At 46.4% G+C, this 22673-nt stretch overlaps 1 protein-coding gene across 2 annotated transcripts in view; it reads right to left on the bottom strand.

The window, feature by feature from the left end:
* The window catches only part of LOC147420749 (protein EI24 homolog), a 151674-nt gene that overhangs the window by 86041 nt on the left and 42960 nt on the right, over positions 1-22673 (bottom strand). The window contains exons 3-4 of one of the 2 annotated variants that reach the window (XM_086504411.1): positions 5345-5415; positions 5130-5250 (exon numbers count right to left, since the gene is read on the bottom strand). In XM_086504411.1, the coding sequence (XP_086360537.1) occupies positions 5130-5250; positions 5345-5415 (192 nt within the window). The remainder of the gene's footprint in view (positions 1-5129; positions 5251-5344; positions 5416-22673) is intronic. The other variant, XM_086504410.1, reaches the window with a different exon arrangement.

Genomic DNA, 22673 nt, shown 5'->3' with positions numbered 1-22673 from the left:
CTCAATGAAGCATCCCCCCAGCATAAATCGAGCACCCTCTCTTCTGCCCTTGACTTGTAATGCATCTGCGAACCAATAGATGCAAAAGGGGAAGATTTCCATGGCTGCCAAAACTTGCGTATCGCTGAAAACGCAGCAAAACAGCCATGCAAACACGCATCTGATGCCTTCCCAATGCTGAAAATGAGCTCCTTGGACCTAGGCAAAGTTATGGGAAGCTCAAAAATGGAGAGAAATGGCTGAAAATCAGAGTTAACAGCCTCCAAAACTGCTCCAAAAAGTGAGTTACGAGTTCTGTTCTCCCGGACTTGGTAAATTGGCCAGAAAGTGCCACTTGGCACTTACACATGCAATTTCCCCGCATTGGGCTTCCCGCTTAAAAATCTCTCAACTGATGCATCAGTTGACTCTGCAGCAGAGTAATAAAATGTTCCCCTTGTCATTTTGATGCTAATGACGCGAACAGATTTCATAGCCCAAAATAGCAGTTTCCTATATTTTAGGAGATGCTTTCGTTGGGCTCCCACTGGTCTTCTGACCATCTATCCTCATTAGGACCGCATCCAAAAGTGCAATGTGGCCCAACTATCGGATACTTTCCTTTGGTGACCCCAGCTTGACTTTATGCCTTGATTGAGTTCATTTCCCAGTATCCACCAACTTGCTAAGTGCGACGGGGATACCTACATGATCTTGAACTGAGCCTAGACATCCTTTTACTTTACGAGTTCTAGTGCCGACCAACTTTCCGTCTGCGGGTGAAATTACCGTTCACATTGGCCATACAATATCAGACCATTTGCAACTTCAAAAAGAGTGTCTCAAAAATTAAACAAAAATCATTGGAAAGAAACCAACAACTAAGGTTAGCAGTTGCCACGTCCTCGTGACATACCCCCCTCTTGAAATCGCAAATGTCCTCGATTGCATACCATAAATACATGTCATAGATGATCTTGTGTGGTAAGCACTCTTTTATCATCTCATGTATCCGCAAGAAAGACTGTCAAAACATATGTACGAATGACTTAATGAGACCTTCATACTTTTGTCAAACTGTACACTGCAGTTGCACTGAATCCATGAGTACATTTGATGTGCTAGCTCTATCATTACCCCTCCTTTGCACACGTTGGGTTGGGGCATAGGTAGGTTGTAACCCTAAGGCTTCAAGGTAAAGCTGCAATACATTTGGTGACACTAACAGTTCATGCTCTTCCATCCACTTTCCATCCATAGGTGGATAGTTCTTGAACTTCACCACATAGCATCTTGCAACCTGTCCCTTAACTTTTTACCTGTGCAAGAGACTCCTGCCTCTGCAAACGAGCATAATTCCACAACACTGACGTACCACCCACGACCAAGCAAGCTCAAATTTCAAGATGATTTACCAATGGGTCATAGAATCCTAGCAATCGCCTGAGAGAATCAGCAAGCAACGTGTCACCTGGCAGACCCACATCACTCCCGTAGGAGATCTAGTGGCCAATCTATCACCGTGAGACCTCTCCCTATCTCATCTTGGTTCATACTTGCAAACCCTAAAAACACAGCAGAAAATCAGCCCTAATTTGACCACTTTTTGGCAGGGCGAACATGCAAAATTTCCTATTTGTCCAATGAAGAAGAACCCTCTTCCACAATGCCCTTCCCTTTGTCGGACATAGTGTAATCCCGCGTTCCTGTACTCTGTGTCTTTACCCAAAACAACCGAGGCTCACTTCTTGAGGAAAAAGTGATTCATGTCCCGGCAACGGAAACATGAAATCGGCCCGTGGGGCGGTAGGCTTTGGCTTTCACCCGAAATTCTTTACTTTAGACATACACACAGGCAATTTGCAAAAAGAACCTGCGACGGGAATATACACACACGGCTGGGAAGCTAGAATGCCGCGAGCAGACGTCGACAACCTGTAGGGCCCAAAATTGGCGCCCCTCTCGGTATTTCTTTATTCTTTAAGAGGGTAAATTACAAAGTAAGGTCCTGGGAATCCTTTACCTATATCAGACTAGATACTACCTGATTTGGCCAAATTTTGGCAGCATAACAACCCCAAAACTTGCCCGAAATCAATTCCCCTGGTGGATCTCACTTGCACTAGCGTAAACCCTCTGATTCCTACCCAAAAACAGTAAATTCAGCTCGCTGTATTTACTGGTTTTTGCCTTGCCAGTGGGGCACGATGCCCAAAGGTTCTGGCGTCCGTATGGCTGAAAAACAGTCAATCTTTTGCGCGTACACAGCGCTAAATTTGCACCTGTACGGTGAGGTTATGACCCTCGCCGGTGCCTGCTTTGGAGTAGCAGCTAGCTACCCCTTTTCCTGCTCACGGAGGCTCTTGCCTCATCACAAAAGCATGAACCCACACAACTGTACATCGGTCAAATGAAGAGCCCTCTTGTGGGGCATCACATAACTGCACGTAGGGGAGAGAGAGAGCAGTGTGTAGTGTGCAAAGCATCACTCCTAGCACCACACTGTACATGGGAGGGAAAGAAAGCACTCCATAGCTCTTAACCTGTGACAGGTTCTCAATGAAGCATCCCCCCAGCATAAATCGAGCGCCCTCTCTTCTGCCCTTGACCTGTAATGCATCTGTGAACCAATAGATGCAAAAGGGGAAGATTTCCATGGCTGCCAAAACTTGCGTATCGCTAAAAACGCAGCAAAACAACCATACAAACACGCATCTGATGCCTTCACCACTCGAAGATGTCCCATAAGTCTCTCAATGGAATCAAGCTTCTATTGCAAACAATACCATCGAATCTCTATTGGCAATCCACAACAAAACCGCTCGATCTAATCCTTCAGAGTGACCCTGCGAAACGGCAGATAGGTATCCCAAAACCTTTGGCAATAGTCATCCAAAGTGTCTTTCTTAGTCATTCTCAGATGATGCCAAGCCATGATGACATCTTCTTTATATTCTTCTGTTATCCACGCAGAAGTAAAAATTCTCTTAAATTTACCCAATTCTTAGGTGCTTCTTTGCGTAACAACAAAGTGGACCACCATGTTTGTGCATTTCCTTTGAAGTAAGATGCCGCCCTTCACACCTTGGAGGCGTTTCGAGAAACGACCTCTCGAGAAAACGACGTCAAACTGTTGAATGAATTCAAGAGCTTGAGAAGTGTCCTGGTAGCCTGAAAACGTGTCAGACTTGACTGCTTGACCCCCATCCTTGAACTCCTTGGTCTTCATGTTCTTTTTCTCAAAGTCAGAAGAGGACAAGCTCTCCTCCTCTGAACTGCTAGATGGCCTCCCATGCCGTCTCAACTTTTTCAAAAATCTGCTTTTCTTGTTTCTTTGGCTTTTTCTCCGCTTCTTCCGTCTTTTCTCATCCTCTCGGGAACTAGAGGACGATGCATTTTTGGAACTCTCTAAAGACCAAGAAAAATATGGGTCATCCTTGAAACGAACACACTTCTTAAATCTGCTCACCACCTCGAAAATCTACTTCCGGCCCAAAAACCGGGGAAATCCACTGATTTCCTCTTCTTTTGAGAGTGCTTTAAGCCTTTCATTAACTCGTTCATCTTCTTTTCACACACTTTGTCCTCTTCAGAAATCTCCTTTGGGGGATCTCCTTCAGCCAAGAAACATAGAAAACGTTGTGAATTGACAATGAGTTAGGCAACTGCAATTCATGGATACATCGTTTATGTTTTTAATGACTGGAAATGGATAAATGGTCACCTAAAAGACAACTTTGGACACTTCTTTCCTACTTGCATAAGACATTGCTTCATGATTCTAAAATACACCCAATCCCCTTCCTTGATAGTAACATCCTGATGATGCTTATTAGTGTGGCGTGAATAAGATTCTTGAGCCTTGCTTGCCGAAGCTTCACACTCTCAGTATCTCTTTCACACATTCAGAGATAAGAAGGATTATCAGACATGAGCTGGATACAAGGAGGACTTGGCTGTCTCCGTCACATGAGTCGAGGACGAAGATGGCTTTTTATCGAGACCATCTTCTCCACACAATAGATGATGGGTTTATCTCACTTCCCAAGTATATAGACACCCACCTATCTCATGGCATTAGATGGGGAATTGGTCAGCTACGCACCTCATCTCACCAGTTGAAGATAGAGACTAGCCAATATAGAGGTATACCCCTAGTGGAGAGATTATGCCAGATTTACCATAGAGAGCTAGAGACAGAGGAGCACTATAACTGCCAATGCACAACATACTATGAGATCCGTGGGAGTTTACAATGCTTATTCAGAGAGGGCTTTGGCCCCTTATCCTGCATCATGGATTACTATGATCAGAGGTGCCTAGGTCTCTTCTTGCTGGAGATCCATAGACTCAAAGAGATTTATTCACCAAAAGGGCTTTGGTCCCTTATCCTACATCATGGATTACTATGATCAGAGGTGCCTAGGTCTCTTCTTGCTGGAGATCCATAGACTCACAAAGACTACCCTTAGGAGCAGAGGACCTACAAGGATCCATACAAAGGTGGATCACTACTTTTTACAGGTTGGCCACCCACAGGTAACCCAGTCACACCCTCATTGGGGTATTCTTCTTGATCGAGCCATCCAGTTTGGCCACTCAAGCGCCCGAGGATGCGAGGATCTTCACACCGTAGGCGAGGTCTACATCGGAGGCTACGGAGCATCATTGAGCGACATCGAGCCGCCCTCTAAGAGAGTTGACCATGGAGAACATTGAGACCATATTGCCGGGACCCATGAGAGAGTTCATGGGATGATCAGCATTCTCTATTTTCCCCACTGTACACCTCATTAGCCGTCATATGATTGTACCCCTCCCCATATGGTTTGAGTTGAGGTATTATGTGATGAGAATGTAAGTTAGGCTTACATACCTACCCACTCTAGGTACCCTCATTTAAATTTATCTTTATGTTCCCCTAACACTATACTAGTGTCACACATGGATGTAACCTTTTGGTCTCATAGGTCATTTTGGCCTTTTAAAGACGTTAATATAACGTTTCATCTCTCTCTCTCTCTCTCTCTCTCTCTCTCTCTCTCTCTCTCTCTCTCTCTCTCTCTCTCTCTCTCTCTCACACACACACACACACACACACACACACACACACACGCCTGTAGACATGCAAAAGCAAAGTAAACCCTTACTTGGCAAAGATACAAGAGGTAAGTTTCAGTGACGAGAGATCCTTGATGTTGCTTCTCTGCAATAGGAAATGTAAGAATCTGGTGCACGATCGGAGCAACTAATTTCTCAATAAAAAAATAACTGCCCAACAACAAAGAGCAAACAACTTGTGTTACAAACTAGTTATAATTAAGCCACAGTTGTTCTCTAGATCAAAAATTATAAAGATCAAAACCTTACATCCCCAGGAAGATAAATCCATTCAGCAAAAAACATTGTATCGTTCTTAAAAACACCTTTTGTGACCTGCCATAAACAAGATACCACAATCTTATGGCTTTTGATCTTTTAAGCCCATAAAAATATCACAATCAAGAACAATAAACGACAAATAGCATCCAATATCAAAATAAACGCACCAGCTAATAAGAAGTAAATTTTCATGCATTGCCATTAAAACTTCACACCCTTCTTGATAACAATAGGCCAATCATTCCGCGAGGTTACAAATTTTCATAATTTAGAAAGGAAGAATAAATTTAGATAATATAACTAGCAAGCTATTCGCGAGGCTGTGAGTCCACATCAAACACATGACTGTAGTTGAGAAACTGAAAACACCACCACCTCCTCTTGTATGTTCGGCTCCGAAAGCCTTAAAAAATGGTAATCTACTATAAAATTCTTACTTTTGGTGGCTCTCACGACTCCAAGAATGCTCTCAAGTTTCTACAACAATTTGATGTTATTTTCCGAAACGGCAACTTTAGTGAAGAGTGTAAACTTAGCCAAATCAGTTCTTTTGTCAAAGATAGTGCTATGCAATGATAGGCTGCACTTTCTGCCGACCTGATGGTCCCAAGACATGAACCAAATTCAAAACTTCTTTTTTGTGATGACTTCTTGGATGGGAATTTTGAGATAGAACTTGAATCTACATGGGCTAATTTTCCATTGTACCGCACTAATACTCTTGAAACATACCTCCAACAGTTTTTGGGATGTCTATCTACTTTTTGTGACTACACTTTGGCCGACCACATCGACCGCTACAATGGTCTACCTTTTCCATTAAGGGACTACTGTATCCAAAAGAAGGTTCGCAATATGCGTCAACTTATGTCTCATGCTTGCATTGGATATCATACTAGGAAGCGTAACTTGGCGTTCGAGAATCCTTCTACACACTGTAATGTGCAGCGGAAGTGAATGATGGCAATGCTCAAGATGAGTGCTCAGAATTTTACCCAAGGTTCCTTCTACTTACGGAAGAGAGAGCCTTCCGCTTCTTCTTGAGAGAGAGATTGCAATGACCAAAACAAGAGAGAGAATGCTACTAAGTGTGGAAGTGCTGAGAGAGAGAGAGACCACATGGGGTCCCAAATTCCCCTCCAAAGGCTTAGGGGCCCCCTCTCTAGCAATAGAGAGGTATTTGCTTTAAATTGCACAAATCTGGTACATGGATATATGATGCTGAGATGCTGTGAATGCTTGAGATGCTTAGGGTGCTTGAGATGCTTGAGGTACAATGTCGATGACGAGGACAATGTCGACGACGATGACAATACTGACGACGACGACTGTCGCGGCGACAACGATGATTTACAATGACGACACGCGCCAAGTGCTGAGAACTGCTAGCCCTACGGCTGATTTGATGGATCGCTGGACTTGGCCTGAATTCTGAAAATGAAAAAAAGCTGAATGCTGAAATCTAAAAACGCTGGCTGAATCTACTGCGATGGCTGACTTTCCGGCCAGGATCTGCTGCGGGAAAGTGGGTGGTTTCAACGAGGCAAAGCGCTGATCTGCTGATGCAAAAACGTTGAGGTTGCTGATGTTGAAAGCGCTAGAGATGCTGAAAACGCTAAGAGATGTTGCTGCTTGAGAGGCTCTGTGCTCTGTATTGCACTCTGCCCCAATCTGCAAGCAGGGATTAAAAATTGGGTCGAGCAGGCATCTAGAAATACCCACGATTTGGTTTTTATTATAAAAATGTCACTTATTAAATAATGACCTATAAGGGGTGGTTCACATGGTCGGTCGGTGATCCCTACTATGCGGTGCTATGCTCATGTTGGGCGCTAATGGTTGTGCAACCAGAGGGTATGCAGCTACTCTAAGTGCCTAGACATGCACGTCCTGCGTACAGCTCACAAAAGTGCCAGAACACTTTCTAGGCTGACCTAAACCCTAGAACTGGGAAATAGCTTATCCACATGCACATAGGGTTAGATGTGAACGTGACATCCCCTCCGTTTTAAAAGGAATTATTGGAACCGTGTTGCATGGCTTCCTTGTAGTCGTCCAACAACTCTGGATAGTCTTTGAAGAAGTCTTCGTCAATCCACACAGCTTTGTGGATTCCTCGATCCTTGAACTTCAAGAAGTATTGTCGTGCTTGTTTCTTTGAGCCATGGAGAAATCGATGCAACAACAAGACTTGCTCCGGCTCCATAACTTCTGCTTCATCTATGATCTCTGGTTCTTCTGCAGAAATGTTATTAGGAGGTTCTGCCTGAAACAACTTCAACCAAGAAACATGGAAAACGTTGTGCATTGACCATGAGTTAGGTAACTGCAGTTTTATAGACACATCATTTATCTTTTTGATGACGAGAAAAGGACCATACATTCGAAAAGACAGCTTTGGACACTTCTTTCCAACTTGCTTAAGACGTTTCATGATTCTTAAACAGACCCAATCCCCTTCCTTGATAGAAACATCCTGACGATGCTTATTAGCCTACCGTGAATAAGATTCCTAAGCCTTGCTTAGCCGAAGCTTCACACTCTCAGTAATCTCATCCAATGACTGACTTTCAACATTGGCATTACGCAAGTGACTGACCGAACGAGTTAATAAAGACTCGGACGGACAGCCAAACGCTGCCTCATCCGGAGTTCTACCAATGGCACTGGAATAGAAACCATTCAAAATTGCTTGCACTAATGGGAGATATTGCTCCCAATGAGACTGTTGATCATGCACATAAGATTTTAAGACATCAATTGCTAACTGATTGTAGATTTTTGTTTGACCATCTGATTGTGGAAAAAAAGCAAATGAAAAATTTAACTTAGTGCCAAAATTTTCAAAGAGTGCTTGCGAAAAATTTGACATAAACTTAATATCCCTATTTGCCACTATCCACTTTGGCAAACCACAAAGGGGATACCATTGCTTAATGAACAACCATGTTATATCTCGTGCTATAACTATGGCTTTACAAGGAATTAACATGCAAAATTTGTTGAAGCGATCAACGATTATTAAACATTGTGTATTCCTTGCATGCAAACTGGATGGAAGATTAGTCACAAAATCCATGGAGATGTCCTAAATGGTGCTTCGGGAATAAGTAGCGGCATCAAAAGACCTTCTTGCTTACCCCTCGGGGATTTTACTTTTGGACAAATGAAACATTGTGTGACATATTTAAACACATCTTTTCGCATTTTAGGCCAACAAAAGAATCTTTCTAATTTTTCCAAAGTGGTGTTCATTCCCCCCTGCCAACCTGTGAGTGCACCATGTGCATTGTGCAATATGGCTGGTTTGAGAATGGGCAACACACATAAACGTTGACAAAAATACAAAAGACCTTCCCAAATGAGATAGTTGTTGGGCCCTTGGGAAGCAAGAGCCTACAATCATTTCATACCAAACTCCGAATCTGCATACTGATTTTTCATGCTATCAAAAGAGACTCCCTGAATAGAAACTAATGAACTTGACTCAAGAGCCAAGATCTGTCCTTTGCGACTTAATACATCCTCAACAGGGTTAGCTTTTCCAGGAACATACTCAATCAAACCACCAAATTGCTCAAAAAACTAAGACCACCGTGCTTGGCGATCACTCCAATGCGCACTAGGCATAGACTAGAGCCACTTGAGGTCTTGATGATATGTGCGTACCGTAAACTCTCTACCATAAATAAAATGCTTCCCATGCTTGAGAGAATGAATGACAGAGAGAATTTTTTTTTCGAGAAAAAGATCCTTCTATTAGTTAATGAAACTACCCATAGGGCTACAACCACCTCTTCAAGAGAGCGCTACAACAACCATGATGGGGAGACTCTCCCAATGAAAAAACAGCATATGTACAATGAGGCTAAATCAAGAGATGGAGGAGGGAAAAGCCACACAGGTGGTCGGTAGTGCCATCGGAGTACACCCTGGACCATGGTGTAGAAAGGCCCAGGACGCCAAAGTCGAAGGAAAGCCTCTCTGTGCTCCCGCATGTAGTCAGAGCTGCCCTGTAGTCTCTCGAACTATCCTCTAAGAGTGTGGATCAGCTCTAGCCAAAGATCACGAACAGTCTCTGCTAGTGGCACAGGGCGAGCCTCAAAGATGCAGAAGCAACGGACCCACCAGATGAACCAGAGTGTCAGGCCACTGATGAGCTCCCAACACTCCTCTCTCTCACTGCACCACTCCTGTGGAGTAAGCTCTGTGGCAGGCTGGAGTGTAGGTCACCCCCCCTGCATCACTATCATCCTGTTGGTGGAAGATAGCTCAAACTGAAGTGTTGGGCCCGTGAGGGTGGACCAAGCCGCTGCTCCCCAAGTGTATTGTCGAGCCATGGAGAGCAGGCATCAGCCGAAGAATACGAAGCCACACCTGCCGTGCCAAAGGACAGTCCCAAATACAGTGAGGCTGACTCTCCACAAGATGGTCACAAGCTGCACATGCGGCCGAGAGATCACTATGCACTAGCCAGCTCCCAACTGCTATAGGTCGCTGAGCTCCAGTGTAACAACTTTCTCTTGATAGACAGGAGGAGGGGAGCAATCTGCTGCTCGAGAGACAAGTCCAGACCAACCTGACAGCCCAAGTACCGAACTACAGTCCCTGGGGGAATCCACCTAAAATCCTCTCCTGGCATCCAATCCGGCACAGGAGCACTACCAACCGAGAAAGCCACTGTCTTTCTCTAGTTGATCAGTGCACCAGATGCAAAACAGAAGGTCTCAAGAGCCTGCTCACACCTGTGAAGGTTGGCCTCCTGGCCATCCAAGTACAAGGCTGAGTCATCAACAAACTCAGTGTCCAGTAGCTCATCTCCCCGAATAGGAAGTGCTAAGCCCCGCAAACCAACCTGTTGCGACACCAAGAACCTGCTCATCGCCTAAGCATAGAGCAGAAAGAGGAAGGGGGCAAGAGGGCAGCCCTATCTGACCAAATGTATGAGCATGAAACGATCGCCTCTACCTCCTGACAAAAGTACCTGACTGTGTGCTCGTTTGTACAAAGCTAACACCCTCTGATCCAAGCATCTGAGAAGCCCATCTTGCGTAGAGTGCCCTCCCGAAAGTCCCAGTCAACTCTGTCGTAGGCCTTCTCAAAATCGAGAAGAAGAATCACCATATCCTCACCACGAAGCCTCGCTAGGACAAAAGCCTCCCAAAAAGTAAAGATGTTGTCAAGGATACTACGCTCCTTGACAAAACCAGTCTAGGTCCCATGTATAAGGCTCTCTAGAGGTGGCTGGATCCTCAAACTCAGAGCCTAAGCAAGAATTTTGTAGACTGAGTTGAGGATGGTGATGGGGCGCCACTGTCCAATCTCATCCAAGGAGCCACCCTCCTTGGGAATGAGGTAGATCAAACCCTCACTCATGTTGTCACGCATCTCTCCTGTGGGCAAGATGTACTCAAAAGCACTACAGTGATCAGGGCCAAGCAAGTCCCTGTACTCCAAAAAAAAACTGGGAGTCAAGCCATCCTCACCTGGACAGCTACCACAGGGGAGTGCACTAAGAGCCGTGTGCAACTCCTCAAGCTGAATTGGAAGCTCAAGTCTCTGGTGCATCTCCTCAGTCACAAGGCAAGGCATCTGCGCCCACACCTGCTCCCTGCATGCATCCTGACTCTCTGACTGAGGCTTTGCAGATAGTAACTCACGGTAGAAGTCAGTAGCAATTGCACGCATGTCCTCTGGCTCAGAAGCAACTGACCCGTCGGGCCTTCTCAACTGACTGACCTTGGCATGCGTATGCCGAGGTCCCACTGCCTCAAAGAAAGCGTTAGTCACTCTGTCACCCACCTGCGTCCACTGAGATGTCTGTCGCTGAAAAGCAAACTCATGACGCCGCTCCTCTGCGCTACCAAGCTCCTGGCGAGCCTGCTGTAACTGCTCCTCCAACCAAGGACTGTCTGGATGCTGCTCTTGCATCCTCTGCAAGGAAGCAACGCCCCGTCTGAGACGCTGCTCCTCCTCTCTCGCTGCAATCAGGCGAGTCAAGGACTCTTGGAGAAAGAAACGACTAAGCCGAGCTAGTCCTGAGGCCACTCTGTCAGCACGAGAATCCTGCATGTCCAAGCTCTCTATCCAAAGAGCCTCTACTCGCTCTCTAAGTGCAGAGTCCAGCAAGACCCTCTCAGGGATGCATAGCATCGTGCTCCCCCGCCTTTGCCTATATGTCACTGTGAGGATCACTGGTGCATGGTCCGAGAAGGAAGTCCCTGCCAGGATGCCCTTTCTTCCACCCGAGTCACAGAAAAAGTCACTAGTGTAGAAGCGATCTATCCGCGATAGATTCACTCCTCCCACTCTACGGTCCGAACGAGAGAAGGCCAGGCTGTCTGGGGACCTTACAAAGCTAGAGTGCTGCCACACCTCCAAAACCCTCAGAGTCATACAAAACCTCTCCCAAGCTGCCAGCTCAACTCCTTGCACAGTAGCGTGGCTACCACCAATCTTGTCAGAAGGGTCCTCCAACATGTTGAAGTCACCCCCAATGCACCACTGCTCTGCTTGCGGCAGAGACTCAACAATCTGTGACCAAAACTCTACTCGTGCACTGGCCACATTGGGCGCATATATGTTCAGGAAGCCCACAAGGCAACCCTAAACCTGCATAGTGATCCACTGAGCCCTGCCTAGCACAATAATCCCTCTACCCACAATGGCCTGCTGTAGAGACTCCGCAATAGTCATACATACCCCACCCTAGATGCCTCCAGGTCCAAAAGCAGCTGACCAAAAAGTCTCATAGCAACCACGCAAAATCTGACCACAACACCGAATGCAGCTCTCACAAAGATGATGCTCCTGCAGCATAAGAATGTCAATCTCACCACCCACAAGGCATCTCTGCAGCTCCTGATGCAGCGGACCCCTCTGTCGCTGAAACTGGGGCCCTCCTAATCCTTGCACATTCCATGAGATGATCCTCATGGAGTCAGTGAGAGAAAACAGATGCTGCGACAACAGCCAACCTCGCTATCTTTGAGGCCAGTTTGGATGGGGAGTAATCCGCATCCGAACGACCTCTAGACAAGCGCGCAAGAAGTGACTGTCCCGCCCACGCCCAAGCCGAGCGAACAGCCCGAAGGGCTACATCCTCTGTCCAAGAATCCTCATGCACAAAAACATAACACGGAGGGCACTAAGTGTCAGCAAACAAGTGTACCACAATGTGCCTGCAACCTGCTGTATCTGGAGGTGTCACGTTGAACTTGGCAAGAGGCCAAAGTGTCTGTACCAGATCTGTCACTGCTAAGTCCCTTGTGTGATGTGAGAACTCAATAGCCTGTGTCTGGAGCCAATCTAGGACTGTGTGCTAGGTCCACTCCGTGATATCCCTACCACACAACGGAAAGGAGAAACCCACCTCTGTGTCCAGGGCCTCACTACCTCTAGCTGCAAGAAAGAGGACATGGACTCGAAAGCTTGACTCCTCCAAGTCGGAAGAGGAATCACCCAGAAACCGAGTGAAGCTATAATCAAAGAAATCCTAGCGTCTACGAATGTCGAAGCTGGTCAGACCTCTGGGGATCGCTTCAAAGGGAGAAGTAAGCACCAAAAAAGGTGACCTCGAGTGGAGTTGTCCCTCACGAGCCACACGGCTCGTAGCGAAAGCGCTACCAAGAGAACGCCTCGCGGCAGAAGCGTGGGCAGTATCCTGTGTCTGAGGAGGAGTGGCGGAGGGGTCCGGAGGCGAGGCTGTGGGCCCCATCGAGGAGAGGGGAGGGGCGGGGGGCGAAGGTGGAGGTGGGGAGGCGGGGGGAGGCGGGGCGGGGGCGGTTGAGGGAGGAGGCGGCGGTGGTGGAGGAACAGAAGTGGACGGGGCCTCCTCGGGCAAGTCCTGCTAAAGGGGGTCGAAACGGTTCCCAGTCGGAACCCAGTGCTGCTGAGCTGCAGCAGGTCGGCCACTAGGAGGAGTAGTGGGGTGAGCTCTCCCCTGACGGCGGCGGCCAGGCATCTGCTGCCAACCATCAGCTGGCTGATCACTAGTCTCTATCGAAGTACCAGCCTGTGTATCCTGTGCACCTAGATGCTTGGCATGCTCAGCCTTGGGCGGCTGCGCATGCGCTGTGGATCGAGGTCTCGTGCGCAGACAGGCCTTTGCCATATGGCCCATCTGTCTGCAAATGAAACACTGGTTCGGGAGACCCGAATACTCCACACTCTGTCTAATCCATCCCCCACTCACCCTAGGCAGCAGTACCACCTTGGAGAGGGAGTGTGTGTCAGGAACAAGAACCCGCACAGTAGGTAGACCTGCGGCCTTGGCCACAATTGAAGCTTCCGTGTGTGGAGACTCCAAAACTGTCCCGAACATGGAACCAATCCTGGGTAGGAGGGGATGGTACTCTTGCCTTAGGCCTGGAGAGCAAACTGAAATCGGCAAGTCTGCCTCCTCCTCGAGAATATCTGTAGTAGGGTCGAAACGGTGATGCCAACGTCGGAAGTAAGCTCGAGCTGCTCTGATGCCGAGCAGGCTCATCGAGATCACTTTGGTCGCCATGTCTGCATACTCGAACTTGATCTGGTAGTACCCTCTCCTAAGGATCTGGACATTTGTAATCTTGCCCACATCGGAGAGAAGACGGGCCTGCAGTAAATCCCGAACTTCGCCCCGACTGGGCCAAGTGCCAATGATTTTACAGATAACCGAAGCGGCCTGCAAGCGCTCCACTTCGGCCATCAAGCTCGCTTGCTCTTCTGCCGAAAGAGCAAGTCGAAGGGTCGGCTCCGCGATGTCGGACGAGGGGGCTTCTGTGGAGTCTCTCTGAGGTGGAGCAGAGGCCGTTGTTCTGTGTCTACTGCTAAGAGGATAGGGTCGTTGGTGGCGAGGCGAATGCCAGCAAGCTGAAAAAACAGCCTGCAGGCACGAAGAAGGCGAAAAGGGATGGAAAAAGGGGGGGGGGGGGGATAAGAGGGCTGAGGTCAGCGGACGGGAGGTTGAAACGGTGTCAAATGGGGGCACGAGGGCTGGCTATACCAGCGCAGCAGCACGCTGGGGGCTGGCCAGCGGCGGGCAGGGGAGTGCGTAGCGCGAGGGAGGAGGAGGGAGGCGGGAGCAGTGGCGAGGGAGCTGCGCACGCAGCAGGAGGGCGGGGGGGGGGCGTGAGCAGCAGCGAGCTCCTGTCATCTCGTGTGACGGAGAGAAGTTCCTTATCATAAAATTGAACAATTCTTTTCAACACTATTTAATTCCTATTGAGAAATGCAATTGGGCGGCCATGTTGTTGGAGCACAGCTTCTATGGCGACGTTGCTCGAGTCCGTCCATACCTCAAAAGGATCATCCCAAGAGACAAGGATGAGACATGGTGCTTCTGTCACCGTAACTTTGAGAGCTTCAAAAGCCTCTTGTCTGCCTCGGGTAAAACAACGCGCTGTCGGTGAGTTTTCAGTCCTTTCAAAACATCAGTCATTGGTGCATGTGCAAAATTCTCTATGTGCGAACTATATACTTGACATAGACCTAAAAAAGAGCGCACATCATATGTTATTTTTGGCAAATCCCAATTACGAACCTATTCTACCTTTGCGGGATCGAGCTTGACACCTTCTGCAGAAATGATATAGCCCAATTAAGTACCTTCTGTTAGAAAAAATTCATACTTCTTAGCTGCAATGTACAGCTGACACTCATCCAAACGAGCTGAAACCCTTTCCACATTCTTTTCATGTTGTTCCCATGATGCAAAAAAAAAAAAAGAATGTCGTCTAGAAAGATGAACAGAGACGCCGATCATATCACCAAAACGACCTACCATGAGACGGTTGAAAGAACCCACGGCACCTGTCAATCCAAAAGGCATAACAACATACTCCCATTGCCCTCGCTCCGTGTGAAAGGCGGTCTTGTAGATTTCGCCCTTGAATACCCTTACCTGATGGTATCCACTCTTAAGATCGACTTTGCTGAAAACCTTTGCCCCATTGAGTCTATCCAGGATATACTCAATACGAGGCATCAGAAACTTGTTCTTAACGATCATCTTGTTGAGTGCCCTGTAATCTACACAGAAACGAGAAGAACTATCTTTCTTGTGGACAAACAAAATAGGAGCAACAAAAGGACTTACACTAGGACGTATGAATCCTCTAGGACGTATGAATCCTCTTGCCACTAACTCGATGAGTTGCCGCTCTAACTCTTCTTCTTGGGACTTGTTCAAACGGTAGGGAGCCTTACTGACTGGCTGTGCCCCCTCCGTGAGTTCTATGCGTAATCCTCCGGCCACTCCGGAGGGAGGCCGGGTGGGAGATCATTCTGCAAAAAGAGGTGCTCATACTTTGTAAACAAACCTAAATACCTTTTCGGAGCCTTTAGGTCCTGAGTGACTGGGGTGGCATAAATGAATGCCACTTGTGCTCCTTGTCGTAATTCACGCTTAGCTTGTACATGAGAGATGAGTGGCAAAGAATGAAGGGCATCCTCACTACGAATGATCACGGGAGAGTCACCCTTGGGATTAAGAGTGAGCGTATTTCCTGCCCAATCAATGAGAGGATTATGCTCACGAAACCATCTAATACCCAAAATCATATCACATTCTGAGAGAGGAGAGAACAAATTTTCTACAAGAAGCTTGGTGAACAGTTACTAACACACTAGAGCATTCATGCGTAATGAGAGAGTGCATGCCAGGAGCCCAGACACCTTGAGAGGAGTTGTCGGAGTAGCTTCCAAGCAAGCTCTCTCTACGAGAGATTCACTAACCACATCATGCATATTGTCTGAATCAAACAAGATTCCAATACGTTGCCCCTTCACATGACCATAACATTTAAAGAGAGACTCATCAATGTGTTCTTCAGAGACATGTGGAGAATCATTGTGGTTCACGAAAGTACTAACAGTAGCTGTGGGTATTGTGGGTTCTTTAGGAGGTGCTTACTTAGGACAATCCTTTTTCATATGACCCTTAATATTTGACATTGAAAACATCTTCCTTCCTTTCCGCAAGTGGTTCTTTCTTCAAGAGATAACCATTCCCCTGCTATTCCTTGAGAAGCTTTTTCATCAGGTGTTAACTTAGGTTTATCTGGTGCTTTTCCTTTTCCCTTAATTTCATTTTGAGAGTTTTGTGCTTTAGGAGTAAAGGAAGATTGATTAGATGAAGAATTACCGTTTTTCTTACTGTTGGTCTTACCGTTCTTACCATTCGGTTGGTTCTGAGAGTTTTGAGAGGTATTGTGAGAAGACTTGTTCTCCTTAGGCTTACCCTTATTGTGCTTCATCTCCTGCACGAGAACAATCGCTACGCCATGTTGAGATCTCTAGGGCTGAAAACTTGCACATCAAACTTGATGTACTCGTCTAACAATTGGGTGTCGATCTGCAAAATACGGTTAGAAACAGACATGACAGGGGTACTATTTCGCTTAAGGTTACGTCAATCTTCTTTTCACCAATCTAGGTATTGCAATGGCATGAATCGTGCCTTCAGCTTGTCTTGGAAGTCGACCCGACTGAAAGAAAAGGGTGCACCTTCCTCTACTTCCTCAAGGTGCACGGCCAATTGTGCCCGTTGCCATGCTTGATACCAATTAATGGCATCACCGGCTAGGGACATGGTGGCAGTCAAAACTTTACTATTACTTGTTTTCTTAGTTGTCGCAAAGTAAGCATTGAATTGGTGCAACCAAGAATGAATAACATTCGCACCCATCTTACCATCATAGTTACTAAACGTCAACTTCTCAGTGACGGGATTGTTGGAAGTGTCGCTAGTGGTTGTGTTACGGAATGACTCGCCGGCCTTCATAGGTGGAGATGTACTTTTCGAAGACAGCACTTGGAGGACCAACTCTTACATGCGTTGATCTCTCCTTTCTTCGACGCTATGCGTTGAGCTTAACGCGCTTGCTCGCACTCAAGCTCTCATAGCCGCCCTTCATTCTTCGCGTCTCGTTCTATGAGGGTCCCTTGAGCCTCTTCTTGTAGCATCATCTCTATCATAGATTTTACCAATGCTTCCATTGGTGCAATCCGCCGCGTAGATGGGGATGGGGGAGGATCGGGAAACCATCCAGGTGTGGAGGCATTGTAACAGACTTGGACACTCCAAGTCAAGAATCAATCACGATAGCACCAAATAACCACTTCAAAACAGTTCACAGTTCACAATAGATTTGCACTGGCCCGGCGAGTTTCGTGCCTAGAGATATTGGCTCCAAAGACTGGCGCCCCTTTCGGTATTTCTTTTTGTATTAGTCAGTTTAAAGTACAAGAGTGGTCGGGTCTCACTCTCAGACTCTCCGTCCAGATGCTCTGGAGAGTGGGAGCCCAAACCACATACTTAATTTACAAGGGATGCCAAAAGCAGTGCCCCGAAAAGCTTCAAATCAAAAGCCTAAAAATAAATGCAAAGGCTCTTTTCCTCTCACAAGCTCTCTTGAGCTTGTCCAATTAAAATAAAGCAAAGGAGTTCTCTCCCTCTCTCTTTTTGAATTGCGTAGAGCAAAAAGCAAAACTACCGCAATTTCCGAAAATATGCCGTACATTGCCACATCATCATGTCAGCACTTTTCCCGGGATTCTGCCCTGCTGTCCTAGGGTTAGGGTTAGGGTTTCTGTTGTTTCAGAGTTTCTGATAGATTTTAGGGTTTGCAGGTTTTAAGGTGAGGGTTTCTAGAATTAGGGTTTTCAGCATCAGTCAGGGTTTGGGTTTCCTCTCGGCAGCAACGTAATCACTTTGTGACATACCCCCCCCTCTTGAAAGCATTGTAATCGCCCTCGATTACGCCTGCAAAACAGACAGAGGCCATAAACCGTCTTAGCAGACACTGACTGTTAGTACCTACGTAATAGGAACACACATCTAGCACATGTAGCAATCAACAGTCACCAGTGTGACATGAAACGTTTCGTGGTTTCGGTCATTTCGGGGTTTCGAGGTTTTGAAACGTTTCGTTTCATAGCGTCAAAAACATGAAACAGTTTTCATAAACGACATTAAATTATATCTTAATAAAATATGATAAATATGTATACAATGTAGCACACATGACTCTAGACTTTAATGTCCACGAGAGAGAGAGAGAGAGAGAGAGAGAGAGAGAGAGAGAGAGAGAGAGAGAGAGAGAGAGAGAGAGAGAGAGAGAGAGACGTGCTCACTGCTCAGTGCTCATTGCTTAGAAGCGACTTTAAGCAAGCACGATCAAAGAGATGTTCAGTATTGATAAAAGTTAAAACACAACCACTAGTTTCATGAATCATAACTGATGCATCATTGGTTCATTTAGCAAAGTACTTCTATTCAACAAAGTTTCTGGAAAAAAAGCCCCAAATTTAAACGTTTCATAAAAAATGCCTGTCCGTTTCATGCGTTTCGGCAAAACGTTTCATAGGTTTCGAGGTTTCGGGGTTTCATCTGCATGAAACGCGTTTTTATGTCACACTGACAGTCACATCACACGACATCACAGGACATTCAATATTTCATTTGGATCTTAAACCATGATTTATCGGCAATGTAGCTAGCAATCGCATCTAGATCCAATCGGGACCTCATAGATGTCCAATTGACTAATCACTATTGCAACCATGTCTATTCGAGATCAATCAGACGAAAATGTTGCAGTCATTTCGTCTATCAATTCCTGCACTTAAAAAGAAGTCAAGAACAAATCAGTATCATAATCAGGAATTCCATTTCATAAGGTCATCCAGCAGAATACTCTCAGCTCTCAGTATCCCTGAAGCTCAAAGAGACATCAGTGACTTTAGTATCAAAATCAAGGCATCTGTTGACAAAGGAGCGGAGTAACTCCCCTCTTGTGCATCCCACTGCCCCAGATCTCCGGCCAAGCTGAATTCTGGGTTCCATTTGGAGTAGAACTATGCTAAACCAAAAGCCTCGAGGTAAAGTTTCACAATCTGAGGAGTATCTACTAGTTCCTCCTCCTCCATCCACTTCGCATCCAATGCAGGATAGTTCTTGAACTTAACCAAGAACCGCCTTCGGACTTTATCTTTATTCTTCGTATCCTTATGTGCCAAAATCTGTTCAGGAACAAGGATCTCCTCGTTTTCTTCCACTTTGGGTTGCTCATCAAGCTCCCTATCATCAGGCACATCACCTTTGAAAGGTTTCAAGAGACTCACATGAAATGCATTGTGAATCCTCCAAGTGTCAGGCAGTTTCAATCGGAAGGAGACATCGTTTATCTTTTCAGAGATATGAAAAGGTCCGTAGTATCGCATACTAAGTTTGGAAAAAGCCTCTCCTTTCCCTTTTTCTTTCTCAGGCGTGCTTTCTCAAAACGTAAGAGCACCCAATCCTCCTCCTTCAATTTCAAATCGCGACGATGGCGATCCGCTGCCTTTTTCTGTCGTTCCTAGGATTTCTGCAAAGCCACACGGACCTTGGCAAAAGCCGTGTCTATGTTGCGCGTATACTCATCCGCTTCAAAAATCTTATCTTTCGTGCTTAGGAAGGGTGGAACCTTCGCAGCACCTTCAACAATCTCAAATGGCGTCTTCCCCGTCGAAGAGTGTATCGTGTTATTGTAGGAAAATTCCACCGAAGGTGAGTAACTTTTCCCATTGAGTCTTCTGATCTGAGATATAAAACTTCAATAAATCTAAAACCACTGAATTGGCAATCTAAATTGCCCGTCAATCTACGGGTGTGAACGATGGCCAGAACTGCAACCGCGTGCCAATGTTCTCCCAAATTGCCTTCCAAAACAAACTCGTAAATCTGGGGTCCCTATCGGAGACAATCGTCTCAGGCATGCCATGTAATCTGAAAATCTGGGCCACAAACAGTCTCGCTAAGTGATCCGGCTTATCTGTTTTCTTCACTGGAATGAAATGAACCTGCTTGCTAAATCTGTCAACAACAGTCCAGATACCATTGTGACCACTCTGTTTTCTCGGGAGATCAAAAATGAAACCCATTGCAATACTTTCCCAGGGGCGGATGGGTATGGGTAAAGGCTGTAACAATCCCTGTGCTTTATGCTTGTCAAACTTGACCTTCTGGCATACTAAGCAACTGCGCACAAACTCTTCCACATCCTTTTTGAGTCTCTGCCAAAAGAAATATCTCTCTACCCCTTTCATGGTGGTAGCAATGCCGCGGTGACCCGTAAAAGGTGGACAGTGGCATTCAGTCATAACCTTTTCCCTCAACGGCTTTGTAACGCACAACATGGTTTTTCTCATCAAGTAGCCATCCCGAATGGAATATCCCGCTATTGTCTCCCCATACCGTATCCGTGTGAAAACATCTGCAAAATCTGTATCTGTGGCATACTCGTCGACATTATCCTCGAAGCTCCTATGATGTATCGCGGAAATAGCCAGAACCAACGGCTTCCGAAACAAAGCATCTGCCACCACATTCTTCTGTCCCTGAACATGGACAATCTGGAAGTGAAACTGTGACAAGATGTTCGCCCACCGCGCCTGCTTTTACGAAAGCTTCTTCTGTGACAAGAAGCAGCGCAAACTCTAATGGCCTGTAAAGACAGTAAAATCCGCTTCGAGTAGGTAATGTCGCCTGTCACAATTGTGACTATGTTGCAATATTACATACACTCCTAGTTGCAAATACGTAAAGTGTCATGCCAAGGAGAACCCCCTACACGTGGATGGTCACGACCTTTCGCTCAACAGACGTGTCTCTTCGCCAAAAGCCACTCCTTCGACAATTGGTCACACCCCTTCGCTCTACGGGTGCGACTCTTCGCCCAATGGTTGCAGCTCTTCGCCGAAAGGATGTCTTTATATCTAAAGTCATGTCTCTTCATTAGGAGACGTATCTTTTCATTTGTCTCTTCGTCTCCTATATAAGGAGCCTATTGTACTCAGTTTCAAGCAGTCATTCAATCAATCAAACACAGAGTTTTCTGAGTCTTGTTTCTGAGTTCAATTCAAGCTTTTTAAGTCTTAATCATGAGTTTAAGTACTTAATTAAGGATTCGTACCTAGAATCCTTACAGTGGTATCAGAGCAAATTTTTCCTCGTGACTCGAAGGTTGTGAGCCTCTCACCCTCGCCGCTACCCTCTCCCTCCCTTCCCGGAATTACGTGGAAGCAGAAGAAAGGTGGTTTCTTGCTTAATTTATGACCTCCTTACAGTGAGCCTTATTTTCCTTACATGGTTATCCACGGGTGGTCGGAAATTTGGAGCAATCAATGAAACGATGGATGCTACCAGTCATCTCTTGGCGCCATGTTGCCACAACTACCCTCTGGTGCCTACACTGCCTTTCTCCCCGCTCTGTACCCGTTGGTGATGCACCCTACTGAGGTGCCATGTATTGTCCAAAACTTTGCTTGCTGTCCTTTTGGGACTTAGCGAACCCTTTTTCAGCCAGCGATGAGCCACGAAGCAGCCAGCCAGTGTGTCGATTTAGCCTAGGCAACGTTTCGCGAACACAAACCAGCATGCGATCAATTTTTGCCCAATTTTTTTGAAGTGCTGACGTGACATCAAACTATTAAGGTGGCACCCTTGGTCTGCGTGAATAAGTTTAATAAAAAAACAATCGCCACAATACTTCAAGCGCTGGGAAATTCTCTACGCTACACAACAGGAGCGTCACGCCACAGGAACACTACCCCTCCTCACCATCAATGCCTCTAGGTGCTCCTCTTCATGCTCACAGTTGCATGGATGCTGACACCGACAAGTTCCGCATGCCAATGCCGTACCTGAGCTACATTGACGTACTCCCAGAAGAGATTCTCCCGGAAACCAACCCGAACTTGGTTCTTTAGGTGCCTCTCCCGGAACCAGAACTAGATCCTCTCCCGGAAGCGGAACCTCTCTCAGAACAAGTACCCGCACTTGTTCCCACATTGGCACCTGCAGCAGCAGAGAGCCCTCTTTCAGAACCGGTTCAACACCCATTACTCGCTCCAGAGGCCAACCCCATATAGCAGGAATACAAGTTGTATGTGACACATCATCACGCCACAGTTCAATTATTCCCTCGAAGCAATCGGCATGGCCGAATCACAAGATGGCAAGAACTCTATTCCACCTAAGGACCCGATAGCAGTTCTTAAAGAGTAGATGCCAGCACTTTCCAAGAGTCTCGCATCACTTCACACTCGCTTGGAGCAAATGCAGATGCAAACCTCTTCCTGGAGTCATATTACTACTTCTCGGACTACGAATGCTGCTTCTCCACCATCTTCTTTTGAAGCTTCAGTGGTCGACTAGAAAGAACCACTCAAACATAAGCCTTCGGAATCGAAATTTTCTCACCCAGACCATGGTTTCTCAGAGACAACTAGACACAAAGTACCTTCGTGTGAGCAACAGAAGTCTCAGCATGAATATTCTTGGAAAAGTT

This window comes from Adiantum capillus-veneris, chromosome 28 (genome assembly GCF_014529385.1).
Source record: "Adiantum capillus-veneris isolate H3 chromosome 28, ASM1452938v2, whole genome shotgun sequence".
Taxonomy (NCBI): domain Eukaryota; kingdom Viridiplantae; phylum Streptophyta; class Polypodiopsida; order Polypodiales; family Pteridaceae; genus Adiantum; species Adiantum capillus-veneris.
The sequence above is the reverse complement of the archived record's forward strand: the minus strand, read 5'-3'. Positions and strand labels throughout refer to the sequence as shown.